General features: G+C 37.7%; 1 protein-coding gene across 5 annotated transcripts in view; it reads right to left on the reverse strand.

Moving 5' to 3' along the window:
• Positions 1-21,624, reverse strand: part of LOC131426192 (uncharacterized) — a 124,123-nt gene that overhangs the window by 91,589 nt on the left and 10,910 nt on the right. For 4 of the 5 annotated variants that reach the window (XM_058588732.1, XM_058588730.1, XM_058588731.1 and 1 more), the window contains one exon: positions 12,953-13,175. In XM_058588732.1, coding sequence (XP_058444715.1) covers positions 12,953-13,175 — 223 coding nt within the window. The remainder of the gene's footprint in view (positions 1-12,952; positions 13,176-21,624) is intronic. The other variant, XM_058588734.1, reaches the window with a different exon arrangement.

Consider the following 21,624-nt stretch of genomic DNA (forward strand, 5'->3'; position numbering starts at 1 on the left):
TTGATCAGCTTCCTCACCCCCCATACTCGCCAGATTTAGCCCCCAGTGACTACTGGCTCTTTGCTGATCTTAAAAAAATGCTCCATGGAAAAAGATTTGGCTCAAATGAGGAGGTCATCGCTGAAACTGAAGCTTATTTTGAAGCGAAAGATAAATTTTTTTATAAACATGGTATTGAAAAATTGGAAAAACGTTGGAACCATTGTATCACCCTAAAAGGTTATTATGTTGATGAATAAAAAAAAATTTTGCAAAAAAAATGTTGTTTCCATTGTTAGTCTCGGGACTTATTGATCCATGTGTTATATTAGAGAAGCCAAATGAATGAAAAGCTTAACGGAAAAGATGATTTTTTGGAAAATGATACGCTCAGAGACAGGACTCGAATCGTTAATAAATTAATAAATTAATAAATCGTTCATATTGGTTGATTAGTTGTGTGAATTGTACAGCTTTTACTGTTTCACTTCAAGAATTTTAACGGATCACCTATTTTGAAGTATGACTGGAACTGAATTCGCAACATGGGACTAGCTCCGAATTCAGTTCATTAATTTTGTTGTAGAATTCAGGAACTGAACTCATTTTCACAATTCAGCATCCAAATTTAATTCTAGAACAGAATACTTGAAGCATTGAATCCAGCTCCTAAATCTTGTTCCAGAACCCGAGTTCCCGAGTTCATTTCCAGTATGCTTAACCCGAGTAAGGGTAATGAGCTCAGAAACTGAAATCAGGAGTGAAATTCATGTTCTGAAGTCAGTTTCAAGACTATGGTTCAGAGCTAAAATCTTGTTTCAGAATCCAGATCTAGAATTCATATCAAAAACTTTGTTTCGGAATTGTGAATTTTTGTTCCAAAATGAGAATTCTAACCTAAATTTAAGGCACTATATTTTATTCCAAATCTTGTAAAAAAATCAGTTCCATGAAACTAGCTCCACAATCTACAGTTAGGATTCTGTTTCGAAGCCTAAGTTTAAACTTTTGAACCCGTATTCTGGAACTAAATTCTGAAACCAAATTACAAAATTACATTCTAAAGTCAAAATTAAGCTATAAATTCAGGTGGAATTTGGTTCCGAAATTCAGTTTTAGAATTCAGTTCCAAAACCCAATTCAAATGATTGAAAAAAAGAAAAAAATCACTTTAAAAGTGATTGATAGCGCAACCTCTAAGCGTTTGAGGCTTTATACCACAGGAAGGTGACTACTCGTTTCGTCCGAGACTACCTCAAAACCATCGTTTATGTTGTTACGTTTAGTTAAAATCGAAATATTTACGAATAAGTTCTACCCATTCTTCTAGCAAAACAGTTTCATATTCTTTATGGAATTAGAATTAAAAATTTCCACCGAGAGAAAACAAATGGTCACATTTTTCGATTTTCGACCTATTTTTTGCATTTTTTATTGTCAATAGCTATTTTAAATAATCCTCTTTTTTCACCAACTTCTTGGTCGCGCGTACCTTCGGGACCAGTTCTATATCATTTCTGAGAGTATTTTCTAGCAATTTACAGAACAATTCCGATGTTTTAAATATTGTTTGTAGGAACCCGGTCTTAAGAAAAACAAGATGCCAAAATTCTGCTCGCGCATCGTGAAAATCCGAACAGCTCGCATGCAATTTTTTGAATGGTGCCAAATCACTCTGGCCAATAGTGTACTGCCGGGCATGTTCGGTGCTGTTTAGTTTCTAATCAATTCAAAATTCTACTTACATTTTTTCGGAACGCTACGTTTGTTGAAGACTCTGGTTAATTTTGGTATGAATTTCTAGTCAAAATTCAGCTCAGACCCGACTCAGAGTTCCGACTATTGTTGAGTTAGATTAAATGGAACAAAATTTCCTTTCATTTTTTCTAGGCAAACTCAGCTAATGAAATTAGCATTGCTGTCAACATATGTAAGAATCGAGATTTGCCTTTACACATTACACATCAGTAAATTGATAATACCCGCAGGACCGGAGTTTGTCTGACACCTTTATTCTTCCTCCTACGCCAAATCCTAACTTATTTCTTCAGGTAACTCAAGTGCTCTCATCTGACATCACCTATTTGAAATATGGTAGCCCGTTAGAACGTAAGTAACCCGGTTCTAAATTCATATGAAAGGATATCCTCCCGAAATGGGTGATGTGTGAATAATGCCAAGACAGCAGGATTAGTTTTCGCTCCCGCTTCAAAAGGGGACCTTTTTCTTCGGTTCCCGAGATTGGAATGGGGATTCTTTGAAGGTTGATTTTAATATACGTAATTTGTATAATGTTAGGAAAAAGTAGAATGTTCTTTTCTTCGCATCGGAGAAGGGTTGAAAACTTATAGGATTTTAGCTAACTTCAAAGAGTGGAACAGATGCTACATGAGAGCAGTACCGGATTTGCTGCGTTGATCGGAGGAGTCATGGCTTGTTTGGCAACTGGCAAGAACTTACCAATTCAATGGCCGAAAGTTTTACTGTCGTGTTCTGCTCTTGAGCCTGAATGTTGTGTTCAATTGAAAAGGGTACGTGAGCCAATTTTCAACGTGTGCTTTCCTTTCGTGAAACGGTTGCCAGTAAGTGGCAAACTTTGAAGATACACCCGACAATTTCCGGAGAGGATATTAATTATGTTTATTTGCGGATGAATCCTCGTCCGAAATTAAGAGGTTAAATAAACCCGCACACTGTTCGCCGTTTCGTTTGGTGCCTTTGTCGTCGTCGTCCGTTTCGGAAAAACCGTTCATCCAGTCCCGAGCTGTTGGTGCAGGTAAAAACGGATATCCTTCCGTCGGTGAACGAAACAGGCTCCCACCTTTTGAAGCCGCGCCCGGTGCGGATGCCGGCGAGAAGATAAATTAGAAGTTGTTCTATGAATTTTAATGGACATTATACATTAGTCCTTAGATAAAGCACATAACTCCCGAGCTGTGTTCCTTTTCACGAGAGGATATCGCTCGTCCGGAAGGATGTTCCGCAAAAAGGTTGTCGAGTGTTGATTAGCAAAGGCTATTTTCATTTGTTTTTGAAACGTGAATTCGACTTTTTTCGACTTTTAATAAAGTTTCGTCTTCGACTCGTCACGTGCCTAGCAGTTCAAATTAAGCTGCTGTGGCAGCATAGCAGTTCTATTCGAATTCTATTTAAATTCGGACTCTACTCTACACCATTTCGTTTGCGTCGCGACGTCTAATGAAACATGTTTGGTCATCCATTTTACATGTGGCAACAGGCATCTTCCGATCCGTCTTTATCCTCATCGAATATTCTTTCTAGAGTTTAGCTTCGCTCCAACGGCACCATCGTAAATAATCCTGCTTCATTTAACATCTGCTTTCACTAGCATCAGCTTCATCCGCATCCGCAGCTCGTCTGGTGTGGAGAAGCGAGATTGATGTGAGTTGATTAAACATTAATATGATGCGATAATGACGGCTCATCCCGGCACATGTGCAGATCCCTCATCAAGTGTGCTCTCCAAAATCTTCAAGACATTTTTCTTGCCCGGGTACCGGTTCCTTCGGCTCCGGTTTGGTGATGGATTCGGGAATGCTTTCCTTTAATTAATTATTTAGCTTACTCTAACGTGTCGAGGATTTGCTGCTCGCTTTGGCTGATGTGGAACTAAATTTCCTTCCGAATGGGTTGAATGATTTGCTGTGGGGGGGGGGGGGGGGGGGGGGGGGGCGACAGCTGCTTCAGAAACAAAATAAGAAAAACGGAGAAAAAAAACATCCAGAAGCAAAAATCTCAACCCATTCGCAGCGGAAGGGGGACGACGATTTTCACTTTCTTTCCACAGCCCATTAGGCACGCGAATGAGTGGAAGATTCGATGCGGACGAAAACGAACCAAAAAAAAAACATTAAAACGGCGTGGATCCTTTCAAGCATGAACGGATTGAGATTGGTCGAGGTTTTAAATTTTCCGACTATTGTCTTGCGCTGGCAGTGACAACCGAAAGCCTTAATTACATTTTTGTTCATTTCGGGAGCGAAAATAAAAGTAGAGCAAAAAAAAAGTGCTAGCGAATCATTCGCAGGAAGACAAGCAGAACAGCATTCTGCTGCAGTGGCATTTGTTTGGGAATTGAATCAGTGAATGAATGGGTTCTAATGTAAAAAAAAAAAGTAAAACGAAAAACACTGTCCGAAATTCTTTCACGTCTACGGTCAATGTGTCCGTGTCCGGGAGAGGTTGCGGGGGCGAAAATTTATGGTTCGGGAGAGTAGAAAAATCAAATCAACCGTTGCAACCACCGATTCCAGCGACGGGGAAGAGAGAGCACACAGAACAATAAAAAGGGTTCCCGCCATTTATTTCGAAAGTTCATTCCGAGGGGGTACTTGCAAACAGAATGGTAAACTTTAATCTTGGATTTATTGACGTGTTTTGTGTCAGGTTTTGAATTTTTTTGCTGAAGGCAACACCACATTTGAAAAAGGGTAATTTTTTTCTGAGATAATCTTATATAACTCATTCGTCTCGCAAGTCGATTGGCATGTGTTCGAGTCGCGACCTGGAGGAATTTTTAGTGTCTGTCAGATTATACAATTATAGGCATTCAGAAATACCAAATTGTGGAATTTTCTGCGATATTAAACACTATTCGAAGCATTTTTTTCGAACCCGAAGCAGTCATATGCTGGCTTTATTCGAACTCGTTTGATGCGAATTTTGCACAAAGCTTATCAAATTATTCTAGATTTGTACTAAACTGATGGTTTCCATCTCCGATTTGCAAAGGAGCCATCTTTATAGGTTCCTTAAATAACATTTTGAGCCATTAGAAGGGCTTATTTTGGATAATGTTCCCAATCGTTGTCCACTTTCCGTTGTATTTTGTGCCAATGCAAACGACCAGAACTGAATTATTGACTGAACTGAACTGCTACTGAGACTGAGCCTTAGACCTGAACCAACCGAAATGCTAGATTTGCATAGTAGGACAATTTCGTATAGTTCTTTGGGAATATATTAATAGTTCCAGAATAGAACCGATTTATAGAATTCAGAAACCGGACATGAGTTCATGAAATAAACAGGCTCGAAATTCAATTGCATTTTCAGGATACAAGAATGTATTTGTGTACGAAAACTCCTTCATATTTTGTTTTCAGATCGCTATGAGTAAATTTACACTCAAGTTTCTCCCCATGCGGGTTTTCTACGGTTTTATGATACGAGTTTTTTGTTGTGAATACGACTTACTTTACTATGGGGCACCTTTTCAAAATGTACCCTCTGAGAGAGTGATAAGTTTTCGATTGTGAATATCTCTTGAATCAACATAATTTTTGCTACATGCCATCGGAAATATGATCACAATTTTATGATAAAATTTTCAGTTGTGTGACATAATCTCAAATAATTCAAAATTAAACTTTTCTGAAATGTTTGGTATAAACGAGTATCAAAGAGGATAATTCATAAGGCGCGTTTGCCTTTCTCGTATTTTTAAAGCTCATAGCTCAGTGATCTGTGAAAGGATTTATATAATCTAACTACCAATAGAATCGAAATTTCTCAACTTAAACGTGTATGGCAACAGCATTGAAGTATTGAAAAGTTGGTCTCATTTGACCCATGTCAACACCAGCCAATCAGAATGAAATGCAAATCCGAAATGAAATAATCGACATTAAAGTTCTGTATGCGACTATTTTTGTTCCCGTTAGGACCGCCCATCAGTGAAAAAGCAAACGAAATCACGTAAAAAGAACAAATATTAGATCAGTTTGGATTCTATCGCCACAACGAAAAGAAGACAACGGTGGGGAGCATCACACAAAATCAGCAGTTCTAATGGCTCTAAAAGTTTTCTAAAAAACTATTAGGATTTCTTCTTCGCAAATCGAAGGTAAATATTCTCAGTTTAGTGCAAATCTAGAACAGTTTGATTAGTTTTGTGCACTTTTCGCTGTGTGAAATTCACAGTAATCGAGATCAAGTGAAGCCTTCTTTGGTTTTGCGAAAAATGTGAAGAAGGGGAATGCTTGCATAATTCATACAATTGATCAACTAATTGATATTCGGAAGTGTTAAGGAACATGTCAGTTGTTTTCGTATTCACGACATCCAGTTATGTCTCTAACATTACCCACCCGCCATTTTTTAATGCGATTTTTCAAAGTTATTTCTTATTTCGTCTTAGAAATGTCTGAAGCATTTTATTTGAGCCTAAATTTGTGAAAATCGGTGTAGCTATCTCTGAGAAAAATGAGTGAAATGATTTGATACATACTCTTGCACGAGCTGAGTGGAACGCTATATGACTTTCTGTTATCTCTAAAAAAAAGTCGATTCGAGTCTCAGTCCAGGTTTAAAAAAAAATTATTTACGTATGACACTAAATCTCGCCTTTTCAAGTATTTCTAATACTTTTGGCATCAGAATTTTTTTGGTTTTAGAAATCTCAAAGAAATTTATTTAAAAAAAAAATTTATTTTCGTTATGACACAAAATCTTGACGTTTCATGCAATTCTAAGTCTTTTGGCATCAAAAACAAATTTTCGATTTCGGAAAAAAAATCCAATCTCAATATCTTTCCATAAAAAATTGTTTTTTCGAGATAGAAGCTAGCCATATACCATTCCACTCAGCTCGTGAGAGAGTATGTATCAAATCTAGTCACCCATTTTTCTCATAGAGAGCTACACCGATTTTCTCGAATTTAGGCTCAAATGAAAGGCTTCGGGCATTTCTAAGACGAAATGAGAAAACCGCATAACTTTGAAACTATCAAATTTTTAACTCCGGGCGGCACCCCTTACCCATGTCCGATTTAGCTCATAGGGACTTTGTTTGAGGTGCTTAAACTTTCGAACACTACCACTCAACGAAATTAGAGATGGCCCTTAAATATTGGCACCCTAAGGTACATATTCGACTTTCTCCGGACTTATCGTAGTGAACAGCTTTATGACAATAATATTTAAATTTAGTCAGCTGATTGTCCTAAGTGACCAGTGATTCACATGGGAGCCTTCTGTCCGAGACGAAAGTCACGTAAGAAGGTAAAGCTTTCTTTAAGCGTAAGTGTAACAAACACGGGCATGCCATACTTCTATTTCTTTTGACAGAATCACGGCATACTGGAATATGATTTTCCCAACAAATTTATCGCTAGTGACTTGGAGAAAGTTTATGTACACGTACTGCTTCATGTAAACTGATATATTTTACTTCAAATTTTCATGCTTTGCCTTCTCGTTGCTAATTTTACTCTGCTTGAAGAGCACAGAAATTAAATTCTTTTGCGTTGACCGGTGCCTTTTTTCACCAGGTTTACTCATTTCAAAATCATCCTATTGTTCACAACGTTATATTATTCTTTGATGAGCGGTTTATTGTGCAGGGCGAGCCATAGAAGCGAAGGCTCTTTTAAAGCGTCATTTTCTCATATGGAATTTTTATGCGAATTTGTAAAGTTAATCGGTTTTCTGTGCGAATCTCAAAAGTTATACGGATTTTTTTATGCGGAATTATTTTTTTTCCAAGTTATGGGGTTTTCTTGTTTCATCGTAGCAATACACGAAACATTTAGATGTAGTATTATCTAAAAAAAAACGTCTCTCTAATGTATTCGAGATAACACCAGATCCAGACGTTTCGAGTATTTCCAAAGTATTTGGCATCACAAAGATCTTCGAAATTTTTTTTTCAAGTCCCAGAGTCGATGTCTGAAATGAATTTTTTTAGAGATCTCGATGGTTACTGTTTTTTCAAAACATCTGGCAACAATAATTAGTTTCCTTTGTTTTGCGTTTCTATCCGAATTTTTAATGCAAATTTCTGAGTTATGAGTTATGCGATTTTTTTTTCGCTACAGGGTAGTTTTGCATCACAATAACGCTAAGTCGCATCCACCGTACATCATCTACATGGCACCTCTAGGTTATTGTTTAAAACGCTCTGTTTCGGTCTCTCGGAACGATAAAACGACCGATTCTGGTAATCTTCCTTCTAATACGTTACATAGCATTGGATTGTAATCGACGTTCAATCCTCGAAAGGTCCTTACCTCGGTAACATTAGGAAACTGTCGACCAAATAGAAAAACATGATCGATTTCGGATCACGTTTGACCATTCGGGAGTCGGCTTGTGGGCAAATGATAAAAAATTGGACGATTTAAACTTGATGTATTTAATTTTCACTCTGCAGTTGTGAGAATGGCATAAAAAAAAATTCAACGCATAAGATTTCTGCTCGTGCATCGAGAAACTTCCGAACTACTCCCACGCCAAATTTGCAAATTTATGGTGCGTGATTTTTGAAAAATTTTTGTTGTATATTGCCAAATAAACTGACACAAACATAATAAAAGTGTTCGCAGAATGTTTTCAAACAGTCAGGAAGATTGGATCGGAGGAAAATCGAAAACCGGAGGCCGTAGAAATTTTTTATATACCTTAGTGGTGGCAATAAATTATCTTACAAAATATTTCAAAAAGCTTGTAACTAACCACTTGATTATTTTCCCGTACATAATTGATCGTTATTTCACATGCAAAACAATTCAGAAGAAAAAAAATCTTTGGAGAGCATAGAACTATGTAATGGTTCGACATTCTCCAAATACTATGTTCTATAAAATACCTAGCTCATGAGTCAGGGAACCAATTGTCATGTGAACATTTTTTTTCAGGGTGATATATATTTTAGAGTTGTTCACCTGCATGGTTTTACGTAAATGTACTTTAGTTATAAAACCACAAAAACATTTTGGGAATCACAAAAAAAACTCGAATATAGCAGGAAGCACAAAACATGTCCTAATGGCTCGAAAAAATGAGATGAAGCTGTAATAAAACGAATGACAGATGTTTCGTATAGATTGATGTCAGATAATGACAGATAAGCCTAATGTGTCGAAATTCCCTACTTTCCCCTATGCATAAGAAATCCGTCGCAATAAATTTTGAAATATTTTGCCAGTATCTATTGAAATGATATAGAATTGCAGGAAAGTCCGACTTTCGATTGGAGCTCCGGAGACTTCCCTATTGTTATATACCATTCGACTCAGTTCAACGAAATTAAAAAAATGTCTTAATTTTCGCGCTCCAAACAATCATAAACTCGTTCAAAAGCTACGTTTCAGTAATTGACCAAGTTCGAAGATAGAATGGCTGACACTTTCGGACATATAATGGTATAAGTGATGTAACCGACTGTCGAGAGAAAACAAAATCAAAACGCATTGTTTTATTCACCGCACAATTTTTTGAGAAATGGATGAATCGATTTCCACAAACATCGGCTCGTTTGACAACTATTATTGCGCTATTGGTCAAGGTCGAAGATGAAATAGCTGTCACTCCTGGTTCCGGAGATATAACGACATAAATGACATAACCGACAAACCACATTTACCATTCTATTTCCGCGGGGATGGTTGAACCGATTTCCACAAGGTCACTTCTGATTCTTGGAGATAAAATAGTATAAGTGACGTATCCGACTAACCGCACTTATTTAAACGACTCGATTTTTTCGGAGATCACTGATTTTCCATAAGCCTAGCTACAATGTAGCCATTGATCAAACTTGGAGAGGTGAAGGCGAACATCTCCGGATCGGGTGATTTAATGTTATATGTGACGTAACCGACAAATCGCAGTGTTTCTCAATTCGCCTAAATTTCTCGGAGATGCCTGAATCGATTTTAAGAGTTGGCTGATTTGAAATTTAAATAAAACACATGCCAATTTATGAAAAGGCTAATTTTTTTGTGGTGGATAATTTCTTGGCATTTAACATTTAAATATGATTTCGGGCATATCGCCGCCACGACTATTTTTCACAAAGTTCATTCTGGAGGCCCTATTTTCGACCACTTCTTCAAGCATTTGAGGGCGTATTTCAGCAACGACACGTTGAATATTGGCTTCAAATCTCGCGAAAATGGAGGCCAAATTACCGATTTGTTTCTCGAAATAATGTTGTCGTTGGAATGTTCTTTCAATAAGTCGATTGTTTCGGCCGCAGTATGACAAGTGGTCGTCCACATCCATATCTTGAAGCTTTGGCAACAAAAAATCATTGATCATGGTTCTGTATCGATTTCCAATCACGGTAACGTGTCGTCTTAACCCGTTTTTAAAGAAATAAGGACCGATGATTTCACCAGCCCATATACCGCACTAAACAGTACATTTATCGGGAAGCATCGGTAATTCTTTGCTCCAAATACGAAATTTTTTTTTGTTGCTGTATCCTTTCGACCAAAAATGCGCCTCATCATTGAAAAGAATTTTGCGCTATAAAGAGTTTTAATTGAACATTGATTTAGAAAATAAATTTTCACAATTTGGAAACGTTGTTGGTGGAGTTAATCTATTGATGATGATTTGCCGGACAATACTGAGTGGAAACATCTCTTTAAACTGTCCAAACAACTTTCCGACAACAGAGTAATCCCAATTAAAAAAAAGACCTACCAAAAAACACCCGTTATTGGGTTATTTGATAGACTCACAATGAGACTATTTAAACGGCATAAGAAAGTGAATGTCATTCTACTAGGTGGAAAAATAAAGAGATTTTTTTCTGTATAGTATGGGTCTAAAAGGATAGTGTGGGTCTACTATAAAACTGTGTGAAATGTACACTGCGGGGCATTGTTTGCTGTACGCACAGGAAGGCCAATGACTACAGAATCAAAATAACACCAGAAATGGTGGCATGAATAGTACACGTTTAACATTTTAAGACTTTTCGAAAAAAAAGGGAGATTTTCTAAGAGATATAGGATTTGATTTTCATAAAAAACACAAAAAATTTGAAAAAAATATGAAATCTTTATTGGAATCGATAGAACGATCAATATAATTAAATGTTTGTGGAAGATGTTGCAAATGTTGGCCGCAGTTTCACATTTCGCACTAGATCAAATTTTGGCACACTCTCTCCAACATATCGGTCGGTATTTTACGAATAAAGCTTCAATATTGGCTACCAGACCAGTGCGTCAGTCGTTACTGATTTATTCTTGTAGATATGAGCCTTAACATGGCCCTTCAAGAAATAGTTCAAAGTCCGTTAGATCACACGATCTAGACGGCCAATTGACGGACCCAAAACGTGAGATAAACTGTTCACATAAGGCCGCTCTCAATATGGTTATTGTTTCGCGTGCCGTGTGGGATGTGGCACCGTCTTGTTGAAACCACATGTCACGCATTTCTAATTCTTCCATTTTGGGTAAACAAAATCGTCCATCATCACACTGTAGCGCTTCATGATTGAATTATAGACCAAAATGAACAATTTTGACAATGACACAAGACATGATTCGCGCGTGATATATCAAAAACAGTGTTGCCAAAAAGATACCAGCAAAAAATTACCCTTTATAAACAAAGGTCTCCTGTTACAATTAACATTCAAATATTTTTACTGTGTGGTTACGGTCTGTTAATGTTTCGAAATTTAGAAACCAGTGACTATTTTATTTTGAAATCTATTCGAATTTTTAATGTGTAAAACAAAAAAAATGTATCGAATTCGATTGGAGGTAATGACAACAATTCTAGCACCTTGAATGTCTCGTACATTTCGCCACACCAGCAACGCATTCCATCCCCAACAAATAAAAACTCAACTCATCAGTAAAACAAGGTGTCTCCGTTCAAACAACTTCTCAAATACATCAGACAACGAAGAATTGCCGCCGGATGGAACCCACCGTCGGCATCAAACACAGAAGCGGTCGGTGTCTTATTTACATATTTGCTCATTTTACTGCTCAGGCACTTTGGGAAGACACGCAGTGCGGGACTCAAATTTAAGGGTAATTTATAATTCCCAACACAAAGAATCCGGTTGCGACACTGGTATGGTGGTTGAGCTTCCGACGTGTCAAGCGACTGGAAACCTAATCCCGAAACGGCAGCCGACGATCCATAAGAGCCGTAATCGCCGTATCGCCTCTCCTAAACTACTCATTAGTGAAGAATTATTAGATTCCTTGAAGCGCTCCTTCCTTCGAGTGTGTGTGTGTTTGTGCCATCACCAAAACATCTCCGTCTTCGGTTGACACCGGAGACGGATACAAATTTATCCGGTGTTTGTCTACATCCATCACAGTGTAGTTCTTCGGAAGGGATTCTGACATTTTGGAAAACTACTACCTCCGAAGAACTCCCAAGAGTGCGGGGCAAAACACACTCACCTGCAGAGGGTTCCTCCTAATCTACCGTTACAGCCCAAATCCAAACGACCGTGAAGGAGAAAATAATTAAAATTGAAATTATCTCCCACTGCCACAGTCGCCCGCCGCACAGACCATCCCCGGAAAAATCGTATGCAAATCGAACCGACAACCAAAAAAAAAAAAAAAATACCGCCCCGATCCGGACCAGCTACTTATTACTCATTGTCTAATTGCCGCGAAGAAGTTGCTCATTTTCCTTTCGCTCACCCCCGCCGAAAAAACCCGAAAACAAAACAAGGAAAGAAGACGCAATGTTCTTTTCATGGTTGACTACGCGAAGTAAGAAAAAAAGTTTTAATTCCCGGAAATTAAAATTAAGAACGCTTCACAGGCGGCCGATCAAAAACAAGAAAAAAACACAGAGAAAACACACAAACGAAGCTACTGTTTACAATTTATAATCCCTTGTTGAGTGCCGTCGGCGGGGAAAGTCAGGCAGATTTAAATGAGATGCTGGTCGAAAGACAAAAAAATGCAAATATAAAAGGGGCCACGATTTTAAAGTGGAACTTTGTAATGGGAGTAATAATGAAAGTGATAATCCTTGTTGGAATCTGCGAAACGATAAATTTAAATGAAACTTGCTTTTTTTTTGGTTGTTGCTTTCGCTTCTCCCTTTGCCGCGAAGCAAAACCCCGTTTTTAACCAAATCTTTAAAAAAAAACCGAAATATTTTCGAGGATACCAAGACGCTGGCTGTAGTAATCCCTTTCCGGTGATGCATGCAATGTAGAAAGTACACTTACACTTACCCCTGCCACTACGACCGACGAAGCGCAGATCGTTGAATTTGGCCACCTGGTTCTTCATGATGGCCGTGCTGTTCCGCAGTTCGCCGCAGAAATTGTCATCGTTGCCAGCCATCACCGTGACCATCGTGCCGTCGCCGACGTCACCCAGGGCGACCACTTTGAAGGCCATCGGGAGGGTTTTGTTCGAGCGCCAGTGCTGCGGCAGGACGGTGCAAACCTGGAAAAAAAGATAAACGCTTTGAAGTTTGATACAATGGGTTCAAAAATTCGCAAAAAAAAACGATTTACCGGTTCAAGTATAAGTACTACTAAGTTGCCCTTGCAGTTCATTTTGAACTGCTATGCACTCATAAGTGGAAGATGAAACTAAAAAAAGCTAATCAGCCAACGCTTTCTCACTTTCGTCACCTACTACTAATAAGCAGTCGCCATCACGGCCAAGACAGTTTACAGTTCCGATTAAGTTTTTAATTATTCCAACTTTCGAACCCAATCCACACTACCCACAAACGAGACCCGAACTCGGTTTGGTTTCAAGCGGCCAGACTTTCCATAAAGTAGCACCCAAGAAGAGTGCGGATAGACACCCAGGAAAGTCTGCTGGCACATTCACAGACACGTCCACACAAACACCCAATGGAAAAGTAGAAAGACACTATTATTCAGTAGCGACGGAATCAAGTAGGAGGAAAATATTCTAAGGTAACGATCCTATTTCGATTAAGTTGGTCTTAATAAGGGACAATTTACAAACTTAGAAAAACAGTCATTCCCGCAAAACACAAAAGCAGTTTTCTTCGCTACCATCAATTGGAAATTCAAAAGAGAAATATTACTTTACTTAGTACATTTTCCCTTATAAACTGATGTTTTTCTTTCAAAGATTTGTCTAGCATTAGTGGAGAAAACTGCTTTTTGCATTTTTCAGCAATGGCTATTTTCCTTAGATTGTAAGTAGAACCTTAAGGATAACACATTTATTGGAAGCACTTTTGTAGTCAAGATGCCTTGATTGGGTGGATCAGTTAAATTTCCGAACCCAACATCCACGCTCCAAAGTTCCAAAATTCGAGCACTAGTGGCGACTGGGAGCAAACAAAAGATGGCGACGACCGGTGGTAGCACAAGTGACACCCCGCTACGATGGAAACATTTATTGATTTTCCTCGGTTGAACGCCTTGCTCGAGACAGTTACAGTTCGAATGACTAAACCAAAGTCTTGGCATTACATTTCTTTTGTGGAATTTGGCCTTTCTGTTTCAACAGACTTCGCAGCCGATTCTTAGTGTACAGAATCATTGCATGGCTAGTACTATGGATCCTACTGATCCTAAGAATCCTTCCAAACTAGACTAGATTTGAACTATAGTGGATTTTACTGCAACTGAAAACGGACTATCAAGAATAACAAGAATAACCAACGGAAACACCAAACACGCACCGATTTTTATTCGAGAAAATTGGAAAAACTAGTTAGCAGACTAATCGCTGGCATTCAACCAGTCAAAAATGTTCAAACTATCGGTAAAATCCTCGAAAGTCTGTAAATATCAGCTGGCAAATCAATAGTGGCAATAGTGGCAGCAAAAAAAAATATACCCGATCAGATGCTCGAAACAAATGTATAACAAATCGCGATATTTATTTCACATAACAATTTTTTTTTCAAATTTGGCTGGATAATAGATAATAACTAAAATTGGCCTAGGTGACAACCAAATTCTATCAAACGTTGACATGTTAATATCAAAAATTATATCCAAATTTGTTATAGATTCTGTAGGACTTTTCAACTATTATTACCCATTTTATGGTGCGTAAGATTTTACCATGCACTTCAAAAAATAACTTTTATTATAAAAAAAGAAATTGCACCCGATTTTACTTGGAATTGAAAAAAAAAACACAATATGTAGCGCCAGAATCGGATTCGAACCGGGCAGATCAGGATTACCAGTTCACACTTCAAAAGCATGAGACTGTGAAAGCTGACTGTATCGAAAAGTAGTTAGCAACATTGATTATTGAATAAAAAAGCGAAAAAAAACATATTTTGACATAAGTTTTCGATATATTGTAGAGAAATTACATTTTTATGCATTTCACTGATTATGTTGAAGAAAATTCTAGTTTCTGTGAAACGCTCGCGCTTTGGACTTGACATTCTTCATTAAATTCTGCACAGTTACTTTTGTGACTTTCCCGGTTGTAGCTGTCCAGTTTTTTTTAACTCCTGCATGTTTTGGAACACTGTACCTTCCTTCCGAAAGTGCCGCTTGACAATTACCCAATACCTTTCAATTGGCCGAAGATCCGGGCAGTTCGGTGGGTTGATGTCCTTTTCCACGAATTGTACATTATTTTTTGACAACCACTGTAAAACGGAGTTGGCGTAGTGGGCTGAAACCAAATCCGACCAGAAGAGAGGAGGAGCCTTATGATTTCTGTACAGTGGCAGCATTCTCTTCTTCAAACATTCTTCCTCGTACACCTTGGCGTGAATTGTGCCCTTCGTGAAGAAAATCGACGACCGCAAACCACAGGTACAAATTGCTTGCCAGACAAACACCTTCTGCCCAAACTTTTCCATCGCCACCGTGGTGTCAGCATCGTCCAGGTCCTGGAACATCGATTTCGTATAATAATGCGGTTCGGGCAGCGCTCGAGAGTCTCCCTTGGCGTAGGTTTCGTCGTCGATCAGGTGCATCCGTCTTTATTCTGTAGAATCCGGTTATACAGTATTCGCGCTCTTGTTTTGGCCTGTACTTGCTGTACCAGGGACTTTTTCGACACGCTTTGTTTCTTGTACGTTTTCAGGGAGTTCCAAACTATGATCCGTTGAGTCATCTCGATGCTGGTGTTGAACTGCTTGGTCCATATCCCGCGTCGACGCCGATGGGTTTTTACTGATGTACTCAACCACTTTTAAGTCCCGGCCGGGCTGGCTGGGACCCGTTTTCCAGCGGGATCGGGGCGAATCCTTGATGGAAAGGGTCTTACCGAACTTCTCGATAATATTTTTGACACTGGTGTGGTGCACTTTCACCCGTTTTGCAATTTCGTTGTACGTGGCACCACTTTCTGAGCACTAAGTGTGCAGAATTTTCTTTCGCGTTTTCGGATCAATTCGATTCATTATTGAAACGATAAACCGTACCGAAACCAATCGATTGTGCAGCTGTTATTGACATGTAAACAAACATGTCACCGCAAAACACGCTGCAAAAAATTAAGTCCTTTCAGAGTAATAACTATTTGAATGTTGCTAACTACTTATCGATACACTTCTTATGAGTGGTTGGAAATATCACCATTACATAATAAGCGGTGTTTGATGATGAAGAAGTGTGTAGATGGTTTCCACACTTCCTGCGTCGCTTCTTTTCAACCAGCAAGTGATTAGCAAAGCGACTATTTCAGAATTATGAATGCGTGTTTTTACGAGAGGTGCGGAAACCAATAATGTTTTAATGCTTCAGATTGAAAACTACTTTATCTTTATTAAACTATGTATTCGTGTAAATAATGGTAAAGTATGATTAAAAATTGACTAAAATTGCTGCATTGACTAAATTGAGTGGTAATTTGCAGGCTCCTAATGAAACTGAATAATATAATTGATAAATGAAAATAAGAATTCGTAGTAATTTTGTCCGACTTTGTACTCATAGAAGTGAAACCAATTCTATAATAGTAAGTAAGTCCTATAGGATTAACCACGATATAACAATTGCCAAATTCGAAAGCCTTGGATTCGGTTCTAACATTCCTCGATGGTTGCAATCGTATTTTATGGATCGCTGTTTAGCAGCCAAAATCGGCGAACACATTTTCTATGAGTTTATCGCATTGTCAGGAATTCCGCAGGGTAGCCATTTCGGGCCTTTAATATTTTTACTGTACGCCAATGACGTCAACTTTACTCTAGAGGGTCCTCGTCTATCATTTGCTAAGATCTACTATTACATTCGAAGCCCAGAAGATTCAGATTTTCTACAACGACAGTTGTTGAGCTTCGCCGAGTGGTGTAAATTTACTCGGTGAAATTGAATCCTCGACCATTACGCTTTCGAAGAAAAAAGAACCATTTTATTTTCAGTACTTTCTGGAAGGATCCGCGATAGCCAGAACGACCTGTGATAAAAATCTTGGTGCTTTTCTCGATAAGCAACTGATATTCAAGCAACACATTAGCTGTATTGTTTCTGAAGCTTCTCGCAACTTGCGATTTGTAATAAAGAGGGCAGAACATTTTACAGACGTATACTGCTTAAAATCTCTGTACTACTCACTTATTCGTTTCAAAATCCATTATCTTCTTCGGAACTAACAAAATCTTCCTGTTGTTAGTACCTGTGTTGTTCCCAAAGTCAAAGTCTTGGCATTTACATTCCTTTTGTGGAATTTGACCTTTCTGTTTGAACAGACTTCGCAGCCGCAGACTTAGTGCACAGAATCATTGCATGGCTAGTACTATGGATCCTACTGACACTAAGAATCCTTCCAGATCGGGGCTCGAACATACGACAACTGGCTTGTATGACCAGCGTCCTATGCTTTGAACCACCAACCCGGGGTAGTTCCCCCTTCTCCCGTATCTTCATCATCTGCCGGACACTAGTAAAACTTTTTGCCAGTTCTAATTCCCTTCGTAGATCGCAGACCTTCTCTTATTTGTTACATTATTTACGTTTCTGCTTTATTTTCTTCTCTTCTTCACCGTTCATTGTGGGCCGCTCTCGTCGATCACCACAACGGGCCACAGGAGGCATAATAACACAAAATAATAATAATATGATGTATTCAAAATTGCCCTTTCGGAGAAATGTCTCTTTCGGTGAAACGTTCCTTTCAGCGAAACGACTTCCGGCGAAATGACCCGCTCCCGTTACAAAGACGTAAAAACGAAGAGCAAACAAAGTTGGTCAATTTCAGAAATTACCAGCAAAAAAAGGCAACAAAACCCGGATGGGTTAGCTCGGATTTCGATTAACTTTGCATGCGTCTTCAGTATGACAAATCATCTGTTTTGCACGGATGGAGAGACCAATTCGACTCATGACTCACGTATCGTAAAAAAGGTGGTACGAAATTGATTGTATACTCTAAAAAAATTAAACATTGAGAAGGAAAGTCAAACGCTTTTTCGAAACTCCAATAATTTATCGAAAAATATGATTATGGTAAAAACGCGTCCCAATTTTTTACATCTTTATTTTAAACTTGTTTTTAAAATCATCACAAAACCTGCCTAATATTCAATTTTTATGCAGTTTTAGTTGTTTATTGTAGACTGCTACAGTGTAAATTTTATGAAAATATATTTCTCAATTAGAAACTGCCACAATTTGGAATTTATGTAAAAAATACCAAGTTGTTCCTGAGATATGGTTGCTCAACGTGAGACATGTAATTTACGCCGAGGTAAACGGTTTGCGTTGTAGAGCCTCAGGAATTGATTCTGGAAACATTAATATTGTATGTTTTTGATTGTTTTTGAGTCCTCTCAGAAACGCCAAACGATTTCTTGTTTAATCATTTTTACAAAAACTAATAAAACTTGCAGAATTTTCATTTTTTTCGTGAAATTTGTTTAAAAACAATTGATATTGTGCATACAATTTACACTGTAGCAACCTCTTCTAATAAATCATAGCTACAAAAAATGAAATATTAGACAACTCAAAGTTTTTTTTTAAATATACGCTAGAACCCCCGTTTACAGGATAGCCTCCCCTTTATGCGACTCGTGTCTTTCAAGAAATAAACTAGTCACAGTTGAAACAATTACAGTTATTTTCTAGAATTCAAGCTCATGATACAAAATTAAAAAATACTCATAGATATTTAGACATGAGCTTAAAAAAACACACACACAGATTCTTTTCGAATTGCGCCGTATTTCTTTCGGTAACTGTCAATTGTAGAAAAATGAAATCGAATAAAAAATTATACGAAATCGATTGGGAACTGTACATAAAGTGTACTCGGAATAAAAAGTCGAGTGTTTTTTTTGTTTTTCGAATTTAAAAATAAACCGGAAATTTAATTTTAAAAAACCTGTTTTAATCCACCTAGTTGTGTAAAGATGCCTTTCTCATATCTCACATATTCTTTTATATAAATTGTGTGGTATTCTTAAAAATAATTTTCTTTGATTCTTAAAAAACAAAGAGGTTTGTCCATAAACTAGTATAACCTACAGAGTGAAACAGTACTCAGGTCGGTTATGCCAGCTCTGAGGAAACGAAAAAAGGTACTTCCGAAACCGAAATCTGGGTGTAATGTACGGTATAATCGAAGTTGGTTCGAGAAAAGTGACTGGGATCCATTTTTAAGTCTATGGCTATAATCTTCGGTCATTCATCAAAAACCCAAGAACAAGGAAAGGCAAAATTATGTTTGACCGTCTGACTGACAATGACTACCGATTGGAAAAGTTTTGAGGAAAGTTTAAAAATTATTTTACTTTTTATTTCCGGTGCTTCCGGAATCAGAAAACGAGAACCAGCGTAGCCGGAATCGAGTTGTTTGGTTGTCTATTGACAATGGCTACCGATTGGAATAGTTTCGAGGTAAGTTAAGAAATTTTAGAACAGAACAGAAAATTAAGTTTTCTGTTTCTCCGCTTCAAGTGACGGTATCCAATTTTCAACACACTTCACCATATAATTCCGGAACCGGAAGTCAGATCCGGATGAAACTTGGAAGTTTTGTATGGGACCATGAGACCTTTCATTTGAATCTAAGTTTGTTAAAATTGGTCACGCCATCTCTGAGAAAAGTAAGGAAGTAATTTGAAATAGGAATTAACTAATTTTAACTAATCACCCTGTAACTCCGGAACTGGTAATCGGATCAAAATAAAATTCAGGAACTTTTTATAGGACAATTGTACTTTTCATTTAATTCTAAGTTTGTGAGAATCGATTCAGCCGTCTCTGAGTAAAGTAAGTGCACTTATTTTCATTTTTTTGCACATATCACCCTGTAATTCCGGACCCGGAAGTCGGATTCGAATAAAATTCAGGAACTTTGTTCGGGGTTACAAGGCCTTTCATTTGAATCTTAGTTCATGAAAATCGGTTCAGCCATCTCTGAGAAAAGTGAGTGCAAAAAAATGTCACATACATACATACACACACACATACAGACATTTTGTGTACTCGACGAACTGACATTTTAATCGAAACCCTCCAGACCTCGGTTTAAATGTCGGTTTTCACAGTGATTCATAACCTTTCTATATGAGAAAGGCAAAAAGCTTATAAATTAATATAATTAATATATATTAATAATAAACCTAATTTCCAATGCCAACTAGATTAATATGAATTGAAAAGTGAAAAAGTTACAACTGAAATAATGGCGTTATTTTTCTAAAATTGGAGTTTTTTTGTTTCGATTGTAGAGGTTTTAACCTTAAGGTCATTCGCCTCTTCGGGTCAGAAAAACTTTCTGATCCTATGAGCAGGGTTGGGAATCGAACCCAGGCGGGCTGCGTGAAAGGCATCGATTTACCCATCACGCTATAACCGTCTCCCAAAAATTCTTTGGAATTGGAATTTTTAAGTCCAAGTATCTCGAAAATGGAAGGGGGCTTGGAGGAAGGTCATTATGAATAAAAATATTGCTTTTTAGACTCTATTAAAGAAGTTTTCAGATATAAATTGGTTCGTCTATGAAATATCTCTGCCATATATCTGCAAGAAATCGATCGCAAACTACACAAAAATACACTGAACAAAATCCAATTTTTTAAAAGAAAGCAAAAATCAACGGAAAAATCGAAATTTAAAAATAATGTCTCTAAACTTTCTTAAAATAATATTATTTTAAACTTGAACTTAAGTTCCATGTTTGATGTATTTTATGTTATACTTCTGGAACGTAGAGGTAGGAAAAAGCGGTAACTTTTTTCTTCATTTATCACACTAATCAAATTAACATCAAATGTTGATTTTAAGTTATGGTTTAAAATAAAATTATTTACTGAAAAAATAAGGCACATTTTCTTTAATTCAATTTTTCGATAAATTTTTCAATGCTTGAAAAAGAAGTTTGACTTTTTTTCAATGTATATTTTTTGAGAAACCCCGATTTCAGTTTTTTTGTTTCGATTATAGAAGTTTTAATCTTAAGCTCATTCACCTCTTCGAGCCTGAAAAACTCCCTGGCCCAATGGTTTGGGGTTGGGAATCGAACCCAGGTGGGTTGTATGAAAGAAATCCACCCATCCCCGTCTCTGTTTTCTACGGTTTTTTTTGACAGAATTTTTGTACAATTAACAGTTTCAGAGCAGCAACGATGCATACAACAATTCATTCGTTCAACATAAAAGACACAGTCTTGAGGTTTGCCATAATCAAGACGTGTGCTACACATTTCTGAAGTCGCTCAGTCCCGCCTTTGCCGAATCGTCATCTTATCAGTCTTTTCGAATCTGCTTTCATAGTTGGGGACTGATTAAAATTATCTTGTCATTTTTACCTTTTACCTATAACGATATAAAAAATAGGTATAGAATTCGCTCAAACTTTCGAAAAATTTTCCGAGGCCCGGAGGGCCGAATGTCATATACCAATCGATTCAGCTCGACGAACTGAGCAAATGGCTGTGTGTGTGTGTGTGTGTGTGTGTGTATATGTGTGTGTGTCTGTATGTG

Source organism: Malaya genurostris, chromosome 1 (assembly GCF_030247185.1).
Source record: "Malaya genurostris strain Urasoe2022 chromosome 1, Malgen_1.1, whole genome shotgun sequence".
Lineage (NCBI taxonomy): Eukaryota > Metazoa > Arthropoda > Insecta > Diptera > Culicidae > Malaya > Malaya genurostris.